Source organism: Xiphophorus maculatus, chromosome 4 (genome assembly GCF_002775205.1).
Source record: "Xiphophorus maculatus strain JP 163 A chromosome 4, X_maculatus-5.0-male, whole genome shotgun sequence".
NCBI lineage: Eukaryota > Metazoa > Chordata > Actinopteri > Cyprinodontiformes > Poeciliidae > Xiphophorus > Xiphophorus maculatus.
The window spans coordinates 11,596,855-11,609,534 of NC_036446.1; the positions used below are offsets into that span (position 1 = coordinate 11,596,855).

At 37.4% G+C, this 12,680-nt stretch overlaps 1 protein-coding gene across 7 annotated transcripts in view; it reads left to right on the forward strand.

Annotated features, from left to right (window-relative positions):
* The window catches only part of LOC102231299 (estrogen-related receptor gamma), a 98,847-nt gene extending 86,620 nt beyond the window's left edge, over positions 1–12,227 (forward strand). For all 7 annotated transcript variants that reach the window (XM_023332929.1, XM_023332925.1, XM_023332927.1 and 4 more), the window contains exons 7-9: positions 3,943–4,049; positions 4,136–4,298; positions 8,615–12,227. In XM_023332929.1, the coding sequence (XP_023188697.1) occupies positions 3,943–4,049; positions 4,136–4,298; positions 8,615–8,859 (515 nt within the window). In that variant the 3' untranslated portion in view covers positions 8,860–12,227. The remainder of the gene's footprint in view (positions 1–3,942; positions 4,050–4,135; positions 4,299–8,614) is intronic.
* Positions 12,228–12,680: the final 453 nt, after the last annotated feature.

Consider the following 12,680-nt stretch of genomic DNA (forward strand, 5'->3'; position numbering starts at 1 on the left):
GCATCATAGAGTTGGTGAACAAATTTGGATGCCCTTTGACGGTCTGTATTTGTTTGTGTCTTTTTAATATCAGCTTCCAATTAACAATGTTGACAAATATTTACTAACATGAATAAACCATAAAAAATGAAGAAAAAAACTGTTTACATTTTTGACTTTGTAAATATATTTCTATAAAACATATGTCTTCTGCTTAATAATAAAATAGAATATTCTAACTTTTATTCCCATTGAAACTGGCTAACATTGCACACAACTATTTCTCTTCAAATGCACATAATGAAAACATTAATTAGTATTTTGTAATGCAATGCATTTTAGTTTGATATGCTAATCGCTACTGAACAATGAAGACCACGGTAAGATTAAAAAGACCTTTAAAAAGACGGATGCAGCAGTTTTGAGTTTTGAAATGAATTTCAAGAGGTCTCAAAAATATTTGGAAAATTTCCTTAGGCCAATATCAGAAAACCCATGTGGCTACAAGAAACGTATCACTTAAGGTGAGATGCTTTTTGTGTCCTAACTTTTTTTCAACCAAATTTTGTTGCAGCTGAATCTCTTTCTTTTCAACATACAAAATCGATTCAACATCGAGATGAGGACATTTATTAATAAAGACCTGGAGGATATCAACACCCTCTTGTTTTCTTTTCCTAAAAAAATAAAGGTCAAACTACTGACCTAGAAATTTGCTAGTTGTATTAAGTTGTATAATTGTGTGCAATGTTAATAACAGTGATCAAATCCCCACAATAACACCTGTTTCATTATTCTACACACACAGAGATACACACACAAATATATTTGTTGATGCAACAGTTATCACACACCAGCATAGCATGCTCATACATACACTGAATCGCATTTATGTGTTCATAAGCATCAATCGCTTCTCACTGGTTCCAGTTTGCCCTGTAACCACACAAAAACAAATATAGGGCTCCGAGATATGTGTGTTTGTGTGCATCTGCGAGGCAACTGGAGCGTGAGAGAGGGCTATCCTGTAGGTGTGTGTGTGTGTGTCTGAGCCCGGCTGTTGTGCGGTCTCCGGTGTAAACGTGCAGTCAGGACTCATTTGGCAGACAAACAGGCCGCAGGGTGGCTGGGGAATCAACGTGTGTTTCCTTGTGTGTGTGCGTGTTTGTTTTCATGTGGCTATCTGATGGAGAAAAGTGAAAAGAAAAGAGAAAGAGAGCACAAGAGCAAGCAGAGGAGGTTAAGTTTGCATGACTGCACTGTAGCCTCTTTCTGTCAGATGCCGTGTGGCACATGCGCAGAGAAACACACAGACACCCACATGCACACAGACCATTATGCACTTATGGTAAAAAATATACTAAAACTCATGAAAAGGCTCAAAACAAGCAACATTCCACGATTTCTGCTTCCAGACAGAACTATAATTGGCTGCTCTCAACAAACAGCCGCATAAACTTCTTGTAGATCTACACATTTCTGAGCAAATGTTTAGTCGTTTGAATGTACGCTGCTCCACATCCAACTAAGCAACTAAAACTAAGTTCAAAGCTCCACACATTACAACAACCTTACAACCCACTCACACCTCCTAACTCAGTATGAGATGCCTTATCAACAATGGGCAGAAAGGAAATGTAATTAGAACCAAATAAGGAACCTTCTTTTGTCAATTGAAATCACAGGTATGAAAGAAAGGTCTCCACCCCTCCCACCTCCACCATCAGCTCTCCTCCTACCTCCTCTCCCCCCACTTTTACTTTCTTCTCTCCTCCATCGCTCTCTCTCATACTTTCTCTCCCTCCATCAATACCCTTCTCTCTCCATCATCAGCACTAAATTCCCATTGATGTTTCTTTTCTTCTGCTGTATCGATCGCTTCATGAGAAGGAGGGGAGGAAAGGTGGAAGAGAAGAAGGGAGAGATGGTGTTATCTGTTAATTAATTTGTCCTGAAGCCGGCCGCCTATTAATCAGACAGATAAGAGGCATTGGATGGCTGAACGGCGCAGACAGGCTGGTGAGGCAGAGAGAGGGAGAGGCACACACACACACACGCCAACACACGCTTAGCTGTGCACATGCAAAGACTCATGTATGGGCATTTTGTGTAAATAGACTATGGGAAAAAATAGAACAAGCCAGCACCATGAAAGTGTATCTTTGTTTATTATTTACTACTCTCAAGATATACAAATCTTCATAGAATAGTTGCAGCATAAAGACACCTCATCCTGATAAAAATCGTTGATGTGACTCAAAAAGAAAAGCTGCACTTTCAGCTCAATAAATTAATTACAAGGTTTTAATTATTGGTCTTTATTTGCATGCTGTGTGTGTGGGTGTGTGTGTGTGCGTGTGCACGCGTGCACATGTGTGCACTTTATTTGTAATTAGGAGGGATGTGTTTGTCAATGACCGCATTTACAAACCCACTTATCATGCAGATGATTTTTGTTGATGTAAACAATTTTTATTAGTAGTAGTTGTGTTTATTTTAATTTGTGTACAAAGTTTTTGTAATCGGGACCTCAAATACCTCACTTTTGAGTGTGAAAAGGTTGTTTTTTCTTTTGCTTTGTTTTGCAAGGCGCTATATTTTGATGTGTGTGTGTTTTTTATATCTCTTGAAATGAAATATTTGTTGAAACACCCAAGAACATTACAATCAACACTAGCTTGCAGCTTCGCCTTAATGAGGCACCTGTCCCCAATACACAAACTCCACCTAATATATCCAGCATCTCAAGAGGAGGCCCATTGCAGCAGATGTTGCTAAAGTTATATCTGCCTTCTCATCTGCCTGTTTTCTTGGCAGGATGCTCTATTCCAACACACACACACACACAAATGAACAAACTGGGGGAAGTGGCTCTGCAATGAGGTCTGACAGGTGTGCTCTCATGGTTCACTGTCGCTGCATTCTCTATGAAGGTTTGCACTCATGAAAAAGCAGCCATGTAGGCAGACAGGCAGGTGTGAATGGACAGGTGTGTGAGGACGGGACAGCTGTGAGGAGATGTGTGAGTGGGCAGGTGTTCCATTAAAGAGAAATAAAAAGGAAAAGAGTTTATCATACAAAAGTAAGACAATTACAAAAAAAAAATGAAAATAAAAACATAAGGATAAGACCATAATTAGGAGTAATATCTAAGCATTTAAATGGACAAGATGCATGAAAATGGAGCAAGAAAAAAAAAAGAGCAAACAGATGAGATCAGTCAATGAAAGACAGACTCAGATATAAAAGCAAAGGCTGTGGTGAAAAAGACAGATCTCCAAATGAAAGGACATGGATTGACCACTAAAGAAACCAGCAGTTTTAAGGCCGTAGCAGCAATTAGTGTGTGTTTTGAGTAGCGCTGCAGTGATGTCCAGCATTGATCCATGGAGGCTGTGGCAGGCTGAGATAAGGCTTACCATCCCCCAGGGAATAGCCCTGAGCCAAGGGGACAGAGGAAGTGGAGGAGGAGTACTGGAAGGAGGATTCTGGTCAAGTTAATGGATGAAGGGTAAAACAGAAAGATAGAAAGTAGTTGAGCTTGACCCTTTTATCCTGTCTTTTATATATCTTCCTTACTTTGTAGTTTAACTTTTGATTACTTATTGTAATCTTTGGATTTGGTTACTTGCAATAGCAGTATTACTGATAAGTAAAAGGTAATTCAGTCTTTATACAGTATATTTTAATGTTTTGAAAAAGTGTTCTGTTCTTTAAAAAAAAGTGCTCTACAATGTGTTTTTATTCTCTCCTTCCCAAAAACATTCATTCAACACTTAGTTTATGTTGAGACTTTATACACACCTCAATATGAGTTTGTTAAAATTCAAAATGCATAAAACATTCAATTTGTGCATTTGATTCGAAATGGCAGAAATAAAAACCAGCAAACAAACATAAAGGAAGAAATTAAGAAATTTCCCTTCCTAATGTTTGTCTTTTGGATGTGTCACTTTCCTCCAGGTTTCTCCACGCTGTCTTTGGCAGACCAGATGAGTCTACTGCAGAGTGCATGGATGGAGATCTTGATTTTGCGTGTTGTGTATCGCTCACTCTCCTTTGAAGATAAAGTAGGAGGCTTCACTGTTTTCTTCTTGCTCAAATGAAATTGACAGATTCCAATCTAATCTGTGTCTTTTTCCTTGCTTCTTTGTAGCTGGTGTATGCTGAGGACTACATAATGGATGAGGACCAGTCAAAACTAGCTGGCCTTCTGGACCTGAACAACGCTATTCTTCAGCTGGTCAAGAAATATAAGTCTATGAAGCTGGAGAAGGAAGAATTCGTCACTCTCAAGGCTATTGCGCTGGCTAACTCAGGTTTGAAACTGTTCACGCTTAGCTGTTTTTCTCTCTGTGTGCACTGATGTCTGTCTGCTGAGAGAGAGTTAATCCCAGGAATCTAGTTTATTCCCGTGGGGCTCATTTAGGATGAAACACCAGAGCCTGATTTCAATACCATGCATACAAACACACAATAACACTCCTGTGCATGTTTGATGAAGTATGCTTACACATAAGGGGATGGATTTTTTTTTGTTGTTGTTGTTGTCAAGTTTACCACTTCCACTGTTACTGCCACCCACATTTGTCTTGTCATACTCCAATTGTCACAAGTGCCGCTCATGCCCACACATATTTTATGCATGCATGCTCAGAGGGGGTGTAGTACAAACATGCACAGACATGTTCAATCTGAATTCAACCCCCAAACAAAGTGGCAATCCCTTTTATAATTAGCATAGTCGTCTCTTCAGATGCCTGTTAAATAAAGTAAAATCATTAGGCTCCCGAATCTGTCGATAAAGGCCCGTCTCTGATGTGTCCAGCTGCATCGACAGCTGACTGACGCACACGCACTCACTCACACACACACCTTCTTCCTCTCATGACCCGTCTTTTGAACTTTGTCTTGGAAGCCAGCCAGCTCTTCAGTACTCTTTAATTACAAGGGGGAAGCTGTCAATACAATGTGTTTAAATGGGAGAATGTACTGCAAGCGCTTTCAATGGGTGAAGTAGAACCCTTTTTTTTTGTGTGTGTCAGTTTTCATCTGTGCTCGTCAACAATCCAAACATTTACACATAAATGTATAAACTAGGGTGTTTTTCATTCATCTTTCTGACATGGTAATCACAGGAAAAATATATAAAATCAGGAATGTGGATCTAAAAGTAATTTGAAATAGTTCTTTTTAACAGACAGAGTGCATACTGGTTTTAAAACATTGGTGCTGTTTTCCAGTAGACCTTCTGTGAAATTCTCCTACTTGTCACATCTTGTGTGCAGCTGTGTTTCCTTACCAAATGCTATTTCTATAAATTTATACACTTTGCTGACTCAGTATTTTTCAAGTCTGTGGAATTCAATCTAAAACAATAGTTGATGATGAAGACAAGAATGATTGCAGTGCCCTGTGTCTTAATTCAATTCAGTCCATTTCTATATTGGCAATTTACAACTGTCTACTATGAGGAGAGATTTCAGGAATAACCAGCATTTGTTGACCATGGGCAGTGATTTAAATAGCCAGACTTAAGAGAAGACTGAATCAATCCCCAATTTTGGAGTAATAAACAACAAAAGGGCATTATAAAACTAGTTAGTAAAGCATAGTTGTATTTTTTAAGTATTTGAATACATTTTTATTTGAATATAATAATTTGAATAAAAATTAAAATAGCAAATATAAAGCACAGGTTTAAGGGTTTTGATAACAATTTTGTCTTTTTGTGAACCAAAACATTGTGACTGATGTTGGAAGCTCTCTTTCTTGATAATCTGTTGCTTTAAATGATTATTGTCTGTTAAATAAATATGGATGTTGTTCCTGAAAACCAACAGATAAATTTATGAATTTTACGTTTTAGTAATACCTAAAACGTAAAATTCTTACAAAAATAAATCTTCAGTGCAATCACACTTAATTACTCAATGTAATAAAATAAATAAATTAATTCTATAGATTCCTATTCTTATCATAATTATTGTGTCTGCTGATGCTGCTAAAAAAAGTAACCCTCATGATTTGATTGATCGAGCACCATGCCAGGTTTTTCTAGTCAGGTTTGAGAATCACAATGTCGTACTAAACTACATTAACGTCGGTCGATTTTGAGTACTGTCTTTTTATTGGCATTTGCAGTTTAATTTACTTTCAAAAAACATATACCAGGAGTCTCTAAATAACTCATCAAAAAAAGCAAATTCAAACTGAAGAAGTCCTGTAAAAGCACCTACTTCTAGAGTCCAGTTATATATTAGCGTGACTGTAATGACAGGCTGCTAAACTCTGTGGGAAGTTGTTTAAATTTCATCACTGATGTCCATGTACAGTAAGAACTTTGTATCTTTGCCCAGACTCTAACTGCACTCCAAGACAACAGAATGCTAGCATTAGCATTTTGAAGGGCACTGACACTAATTAATTCACAGGATGCTAATCGTCTGCATTAATGAAGCCAAGCCTTAAGAAATGTTAGCAAACGTGCCCCACATGTAAAGAAAGCTAAACTGGCCATGGGAAACAGGAGGTACATGTGTGTTGTGGTGTAAGTGTGTGTGCTTATGCTTGTGTTTTCCCTCATTTATATGTGAATTAGTTCCATGTTAACATGTACACTTTTAACAGCCTTATGTGCTTGTGCTCATTAAAGTCTGCTGTTTTACTTGAGAGGGTACAGCAGGTCACGGCACAGGCAGAAGCCATGTCTATCAGCTTAAACTCTACACTAATAAAAATAATGTGAAACTCATTAAATTTCCATAAAACTTCATCCTGATAAGTACTGGCTGCACATAAGGAGGGTCCTCACTTTAAATTAAACAATAAAGAAAAGTAGAATTGTTTTTATGGAGTTTATTAATAGTACTCCTTTACTGACTTGTCACCAGAAGCCATCTCCACATAATGAAATGTACATTTACTTAATATTTGGCCTAAAATTAAATAAGCCAATGTAGTTTTACATGTAAATAAAATTTTGATGATACATTTACTTCTCTCATAGTTTTTTAATAAATTCATCCACCTTCTTCTTTCTTTACAACCTATTTGCTAGCAAACATTCATTAAAAACTGCAAGGAATAAAAATACAAGGAAACACAACAGCTGATCTCAACCAGAAATATGATAGACTGAGCTTTTTATTGATCCCAAAGAAATCAGCCCGCTGACCGCTCTCGTCCTGCATACTGATGTATGTATTACCTTCCCTAAATTCAGCATTGCGTATTGGGGTGTGTTTGTGTGTGTTAATGCGTAAATCTTTGTGTAAATGTTGACTTGTTTTGTCTCTTTGAGTATCATCACTTTTGTTCGTTTCCTCTGTTTTTAATGTCAGTGACCAATTTCCTTTGGTTTTATTTCCTTCTGCTCTCTCTTTTTTTTTTTAGTCTTTACAGTGTGTTTTTAACGTGTGTGCATGTGAACGTGCCTCTAGTGATTAAAAGCATAATATTATGTGGAAAGCTGGGCGTGGTGTAAGTGCAGTGGCCATTGATAGTTGACTTGTAATTATTATTTAACATGCATGTAATCATTGATCAGTACATTGATCAGAGGTTGTGAGCCAAAGGCCAGCTCACATTAGGACTTTGCATCCCAAAGGAGCAATACGGAGCATTATTACTGAGACATTCTCATCCTTTACTGCTAAACATCCAGACACACCAAGAGAGCCAAGACGTGAGCAGCTACAGATTTTGCCACACACACAGAAACTATGTTTGCTGTTGCTGCATCTCTTCATCGTTTCAAGAATCTATCTCTTTTTTTATCCTCCTACTCGTCTTTTCACCTGTCCATTCATCACACCCACAGGCGCACCCCTCAGAGACATTGAGAAAAGTAATGTCTGGATTTATGTACTGGTAAAACTACATCCATGTTTTTACTGCTAGTAAAAACATGATTTTTGACTAAATGAATCCATGCTGAATAATCTATTTTATACAGATTTTTATTTCAATTTCATCATTTGCCTGCAGACATTAAGATCCCTCAAAAAATCATTTGAATTTATATTTGCTTTTTAAGTCAAAAATATAAATCCCAGATTTTGGATTAAATCCTAAGCAGATTGACAGTTATTTGTTGACCGTATGAATTTACATGATTGCAGAATTGCAAAAAACTGCGGGGAATGATTAGCAGTTGTTGCATGGAATTAACAGTTGGATAGGTAGGAAATGACAAAGAATTAAAGCCCTTCAACAGGACTGATTAAAACAATTTGTCGACAGATTGCAAATTTTCACAAATATTTGATGTCTTTTTTTTTTTTTTTTTTTCTCCGAAGAGTTTGTGCGGCGCTAGTGGCTCGTATTTTTTTTTCAACAGTAGGCAGACAGGAAGGAGGGTGAGGAGAGGGGGTAAGACATGCGGTAAAGGTCGTCGGGACCAGGAGTCGAACCCGCGACGTCCGCGTCGAGGACTAAGGCCTCCAAACGTGGGGCGTGCTAACCCCCTGCGTCACCACAGCACACCCCATTTGATGTCTTTTTGCCACCAAAGAAAGCAAAACCTTTTTTTTTTTCATTGTAGCATTGAAGGCATCTTATCCCACAAAATGACAATGTATTATCTTTTTAATTTTTTAATTTTATTCTGACATCGACTTTCCTCTCTGTCCAGACTCCATGCACATTGAGGATGTGGATGCAGTACAGAAGCTCCAGGATGTGCTCCATGAGGCCCTGCAGGACTATGAGGCTTCCCAACACCAGGAGGATCCCCGCCGGGCTGGCAAGCTGCTAATGACTCTCCCCTTACTCCGTCAGACCTCCACCAAGGCTGTGCAGCATTTCTACAGCATCAAGCAGGATGGGAAGGTCCCAATGCACAAACTCTTCTTGGAGCTGCTGGAAGCCAAGGTCTGAGGGCGGGGACTGGATCGAAGGACAGATAGACGCCAGTCTGAGTGACTTGAGCTACATGTCAAACTTTGATCAACAACTTCAAATGACCTCTTGTTCTTTTACATGCAGATACTCCTATACTTGCATACACAGACGTGCAAACACACACAGATATGTTCTTAAAAGTTGTTGGCTAACACATCCCCTACAGAATCGATCAAAACCATATACCTGAACCCTAAAGCACTAGTTGTTGACTAAGGAGCGTTCACTGGAACCTTTTTTGATGAAGACAGGGACAGGAGGACTCAACCCTACAAATGGCCAATGAAAGACGACAGGTCAGAACAGGTACTTCATGGCAGTTATATAACAATTACCAGAAATTCAGATTGTGACAGAACATTTATGCATCAAATAACACTTAAAATGTTAATGAAAGACAACTGAGGGAACATAATAGACAATAAAACGCTCCACATTAGTTCTGAAAGACTCTCAGACTATCCCCATATTTTCTTTCCACAATTCCATTCGATATAAAATAATTTTAAAGTTCAACACGAACTGAGTGGGGAATAAAAATCAATGCATAGAAAATACTGACATTGGTTGTAGGTGTACATGTACAGAGAAGTTTGGATGGATGGACTGAAAGAAAAGAAGAGGATATTTGCCCTGCCAAAGAATGGAACCACCCATTCAGAGGATGCCAGCAAACTTTACAGTTATAACCCCGATCTGTTCTGGTTTTAGGTGGTTTCCAGTCCTGGACCTAAAAAAAAAAAAAAGAAAGATTGCCCTCCACTTGTCAGTTTTTCTTACGGTTGTTGCTGGGTTAGAGCACCTAGGGCCAGGAATGGAAACAAACAGTTTAAACATTTTCTGGTTTTCTGGTTTTCCATGACTCCCTTTTCTCAATAGCACCTGAGTAGCTTCTGCTTCATGAAGACGATTGATTCTAGTCAACCAAAACTGTCAGCTGTGTTTGTACTGTTGATGAAACTAGGAACGATTTAAAAAAAAAAAAAAAAAAAGGGCAGCTAGACAACGCTGTGGTCTGTTGGCCTATAAGACTGATTTGAGTCTTAACACTCGAGTTGTGTTGATATTCAACACCATAATCAGACTTGTGAAACAAAACTGTCTTCCTAACAAAAACCTTTAAACAGTTCACATTTTCTTTGGCGGTAAATACTCTGTCATTCACCCTTCTTGTGTTTGGATATCTGTTTGAAACATTTTTAGCTGTTTGGGATCCAGGGTTGCAGCTCTTCACATACAATATTAGTAGCAGTTTCACTCTCTCAGTGTGCCATTAAAAATGGTCTGGCCCAAGATCACCATCCACACTCCAAAGTCTCACCTCACTACTGCTCTCGTCACCTTAAAGTGTTCGCAACTTCCAGCTCATTTCTTGCGGCTGTGTCTTGTGACTCTCTCAAGAAATGTAGCAGAAGATTCAGTCACTGGACAAAATACAAATCAGACGGAAAGGTTTGCTGACTAAACTAACTTAAGAACAACTGTTTTCGCTTTAAAATAACTTGTCTTTCTCTCTTTTTTTTCTCCTAAAAAAAGAATCATAATGGTAATACCAATATAAGTGTAAATATTTTCATCCTGTATATGACATATATTCCAGCTTTGTTTTATATTTAAAAATTATCTTCTCACAACTGAGTAAGTCAATGTCTTTTCTTTTATTTCCATCAGCCTGACCACTGTCAACATTATCACATATATGTAACAAATATCACAAGTAATAATGTGTTAACAATTCAGTTTGTCTTAAAAACTCTGAGCAATAGTGGTTGTTAATAGGGGGATTTGGGCATTTAGACGAAGTCTGCAATATTAACATTTTGTGCCAGTCTCAAATTTGGGAAAAGGGGTATTCAAAGAAAAGAAATGCTGCTTTTCTTTCTCTGTAAAACTTATTAGCTGTTGGAAGACACTTGACTCTAAATTTGGTAAAGACTGTTAGCTATAGGCAATATGGACCAGGAATAGGATAATCCAGATTAAATTTGATACCTAAAATGTTCTTGTCATCTTTGTGGATAAAGTTGATCAGATTTAGGGAAGAGAGTTTGTTTGGGACTCACAAATAATATATTCAGTTTATCAATTTGCACCAGAAGGAGCATGTGTTTGGGTTCAGCTGTGAAACCTCATTAAATCAAAGTTTGTTTGGAAAAGCAATGGTGCTAACTAAATCATACCACTTCCTGTTTGCTTGCTGTCATAGACTGTATAAAAGTGGGTATAAAAGTGGGTTGAGAGGGTTGGCTCCTGTGACATCAACAATTGATTTAAAGGGCTCTTTCGTGTTTCAACTCTTCAAGTTCATCACGTGATGCTGCTAAATACTCTGCTTTGGTAAACATTTGAATTGCAATTGAAGCATAATTACATAATGGCCATCAATGTTTAATATGCTAAACTATAGTGTTTGAAGGTGAAAATTCTATAAAAACAAAGTTTTATGAGGTTACAAATATGGTGAAATGTAAAACCCTCTTCGCCATTGGAAATTAGATTTCCTTGGCTTGACAAGTGATCCTTATACAGTCTATGCTAGCTGGCTTCTTCCTTGTTAATGGATGGTTAAATTGAAAGTAAAAATAATAGTATCGTAAACCATCAGAAAGAGTGAAGATAATAAAAAGAGGCATTCAGACAAAAGGGAATCGAAGAGTTTATCAAATGCATTTCTACTAATATTTATTAACGTGCCTCCTGTCTGGCTAACTACCTAATTAGCTTGTGACTCGTCTTTTAAATCTGCCTCATTAGCTTGTGTATAAACTGGACTGTTAAGGCTTTTCAGAATAGTAATTTAAGATGTGAATATCTATCTAAGCTAAACTGTAGCTTTAAATGGCTTAAAATGAGGAATACATTTTGATGGCAGTAATTCTAATGTATTTTCTAATGTATTCTAATGTAGTTAACATTAACGTAATGTTAACTATAAAGAACATATTTCATGTTTAAATTCACATAGTTTCTCTAGAAGAAAGAATTGGAAAAGGGTGGAAGACAGTTGGGTTTTACAGTTGGAACAGGAAGCATACATAACAGGTAGACAGTTGACATTTACTTTTTTTTTGTTACTGTATGTAATTTTTTAAAGCCAAATAAGAATGCCAAAATATCTACTGTAGATGACACTGTAATCTAATGTAAAATTGCAACATTTCACAGCTGAGGAGTGCAGCAATTTAAGTGTAGTTGACCTCTAACAACACATGTCCTGTATCAACCATCAATATTTTTAGTAAGGGGCATTTCCTCTACCTTCTTTAACCCTGCTGTATATTGTAAATTATGCAGATTATAATTCTAACATTATACATTTTATTGTTAAAAAAAATATCAAGAAAAACGTGGGGGGGGGGTGGGATGTAGTTCAGCCTGTGCGTTTCATGTTTGCTGTTTTTTCTGTCAAGAAAAAGAGCTCTCTCTTTGATTAATTTCCGTTTGTAAATTGTCTATGATTTCATTCTTTTCTCCTCTGTTGAGTCTTTTTAAGATGTTGCTGTGTACTTTATCTTGTGGTGATTTGTGCTGTGTGCTTCTTCTTTAGACAACAGAGTAGAGTAGAGGCCATGTTGTTTGTCTTTCTGTCAATCAGTACTTTGGGGTCTGGGCACTGGAGTTGCTAAAAATAAACCAAACATGACATAAAGCTCTTCAACTTGGCTACCATGATCAAATTACAGCATTCATCTCTACCCAACTATACATCATTAAATATCAAATATCTAAATGAAGAAACTGATAATTTGTGTAACATTCCTGTAGAATAAAAATATTCTGTATATCTCTAGGTAAAT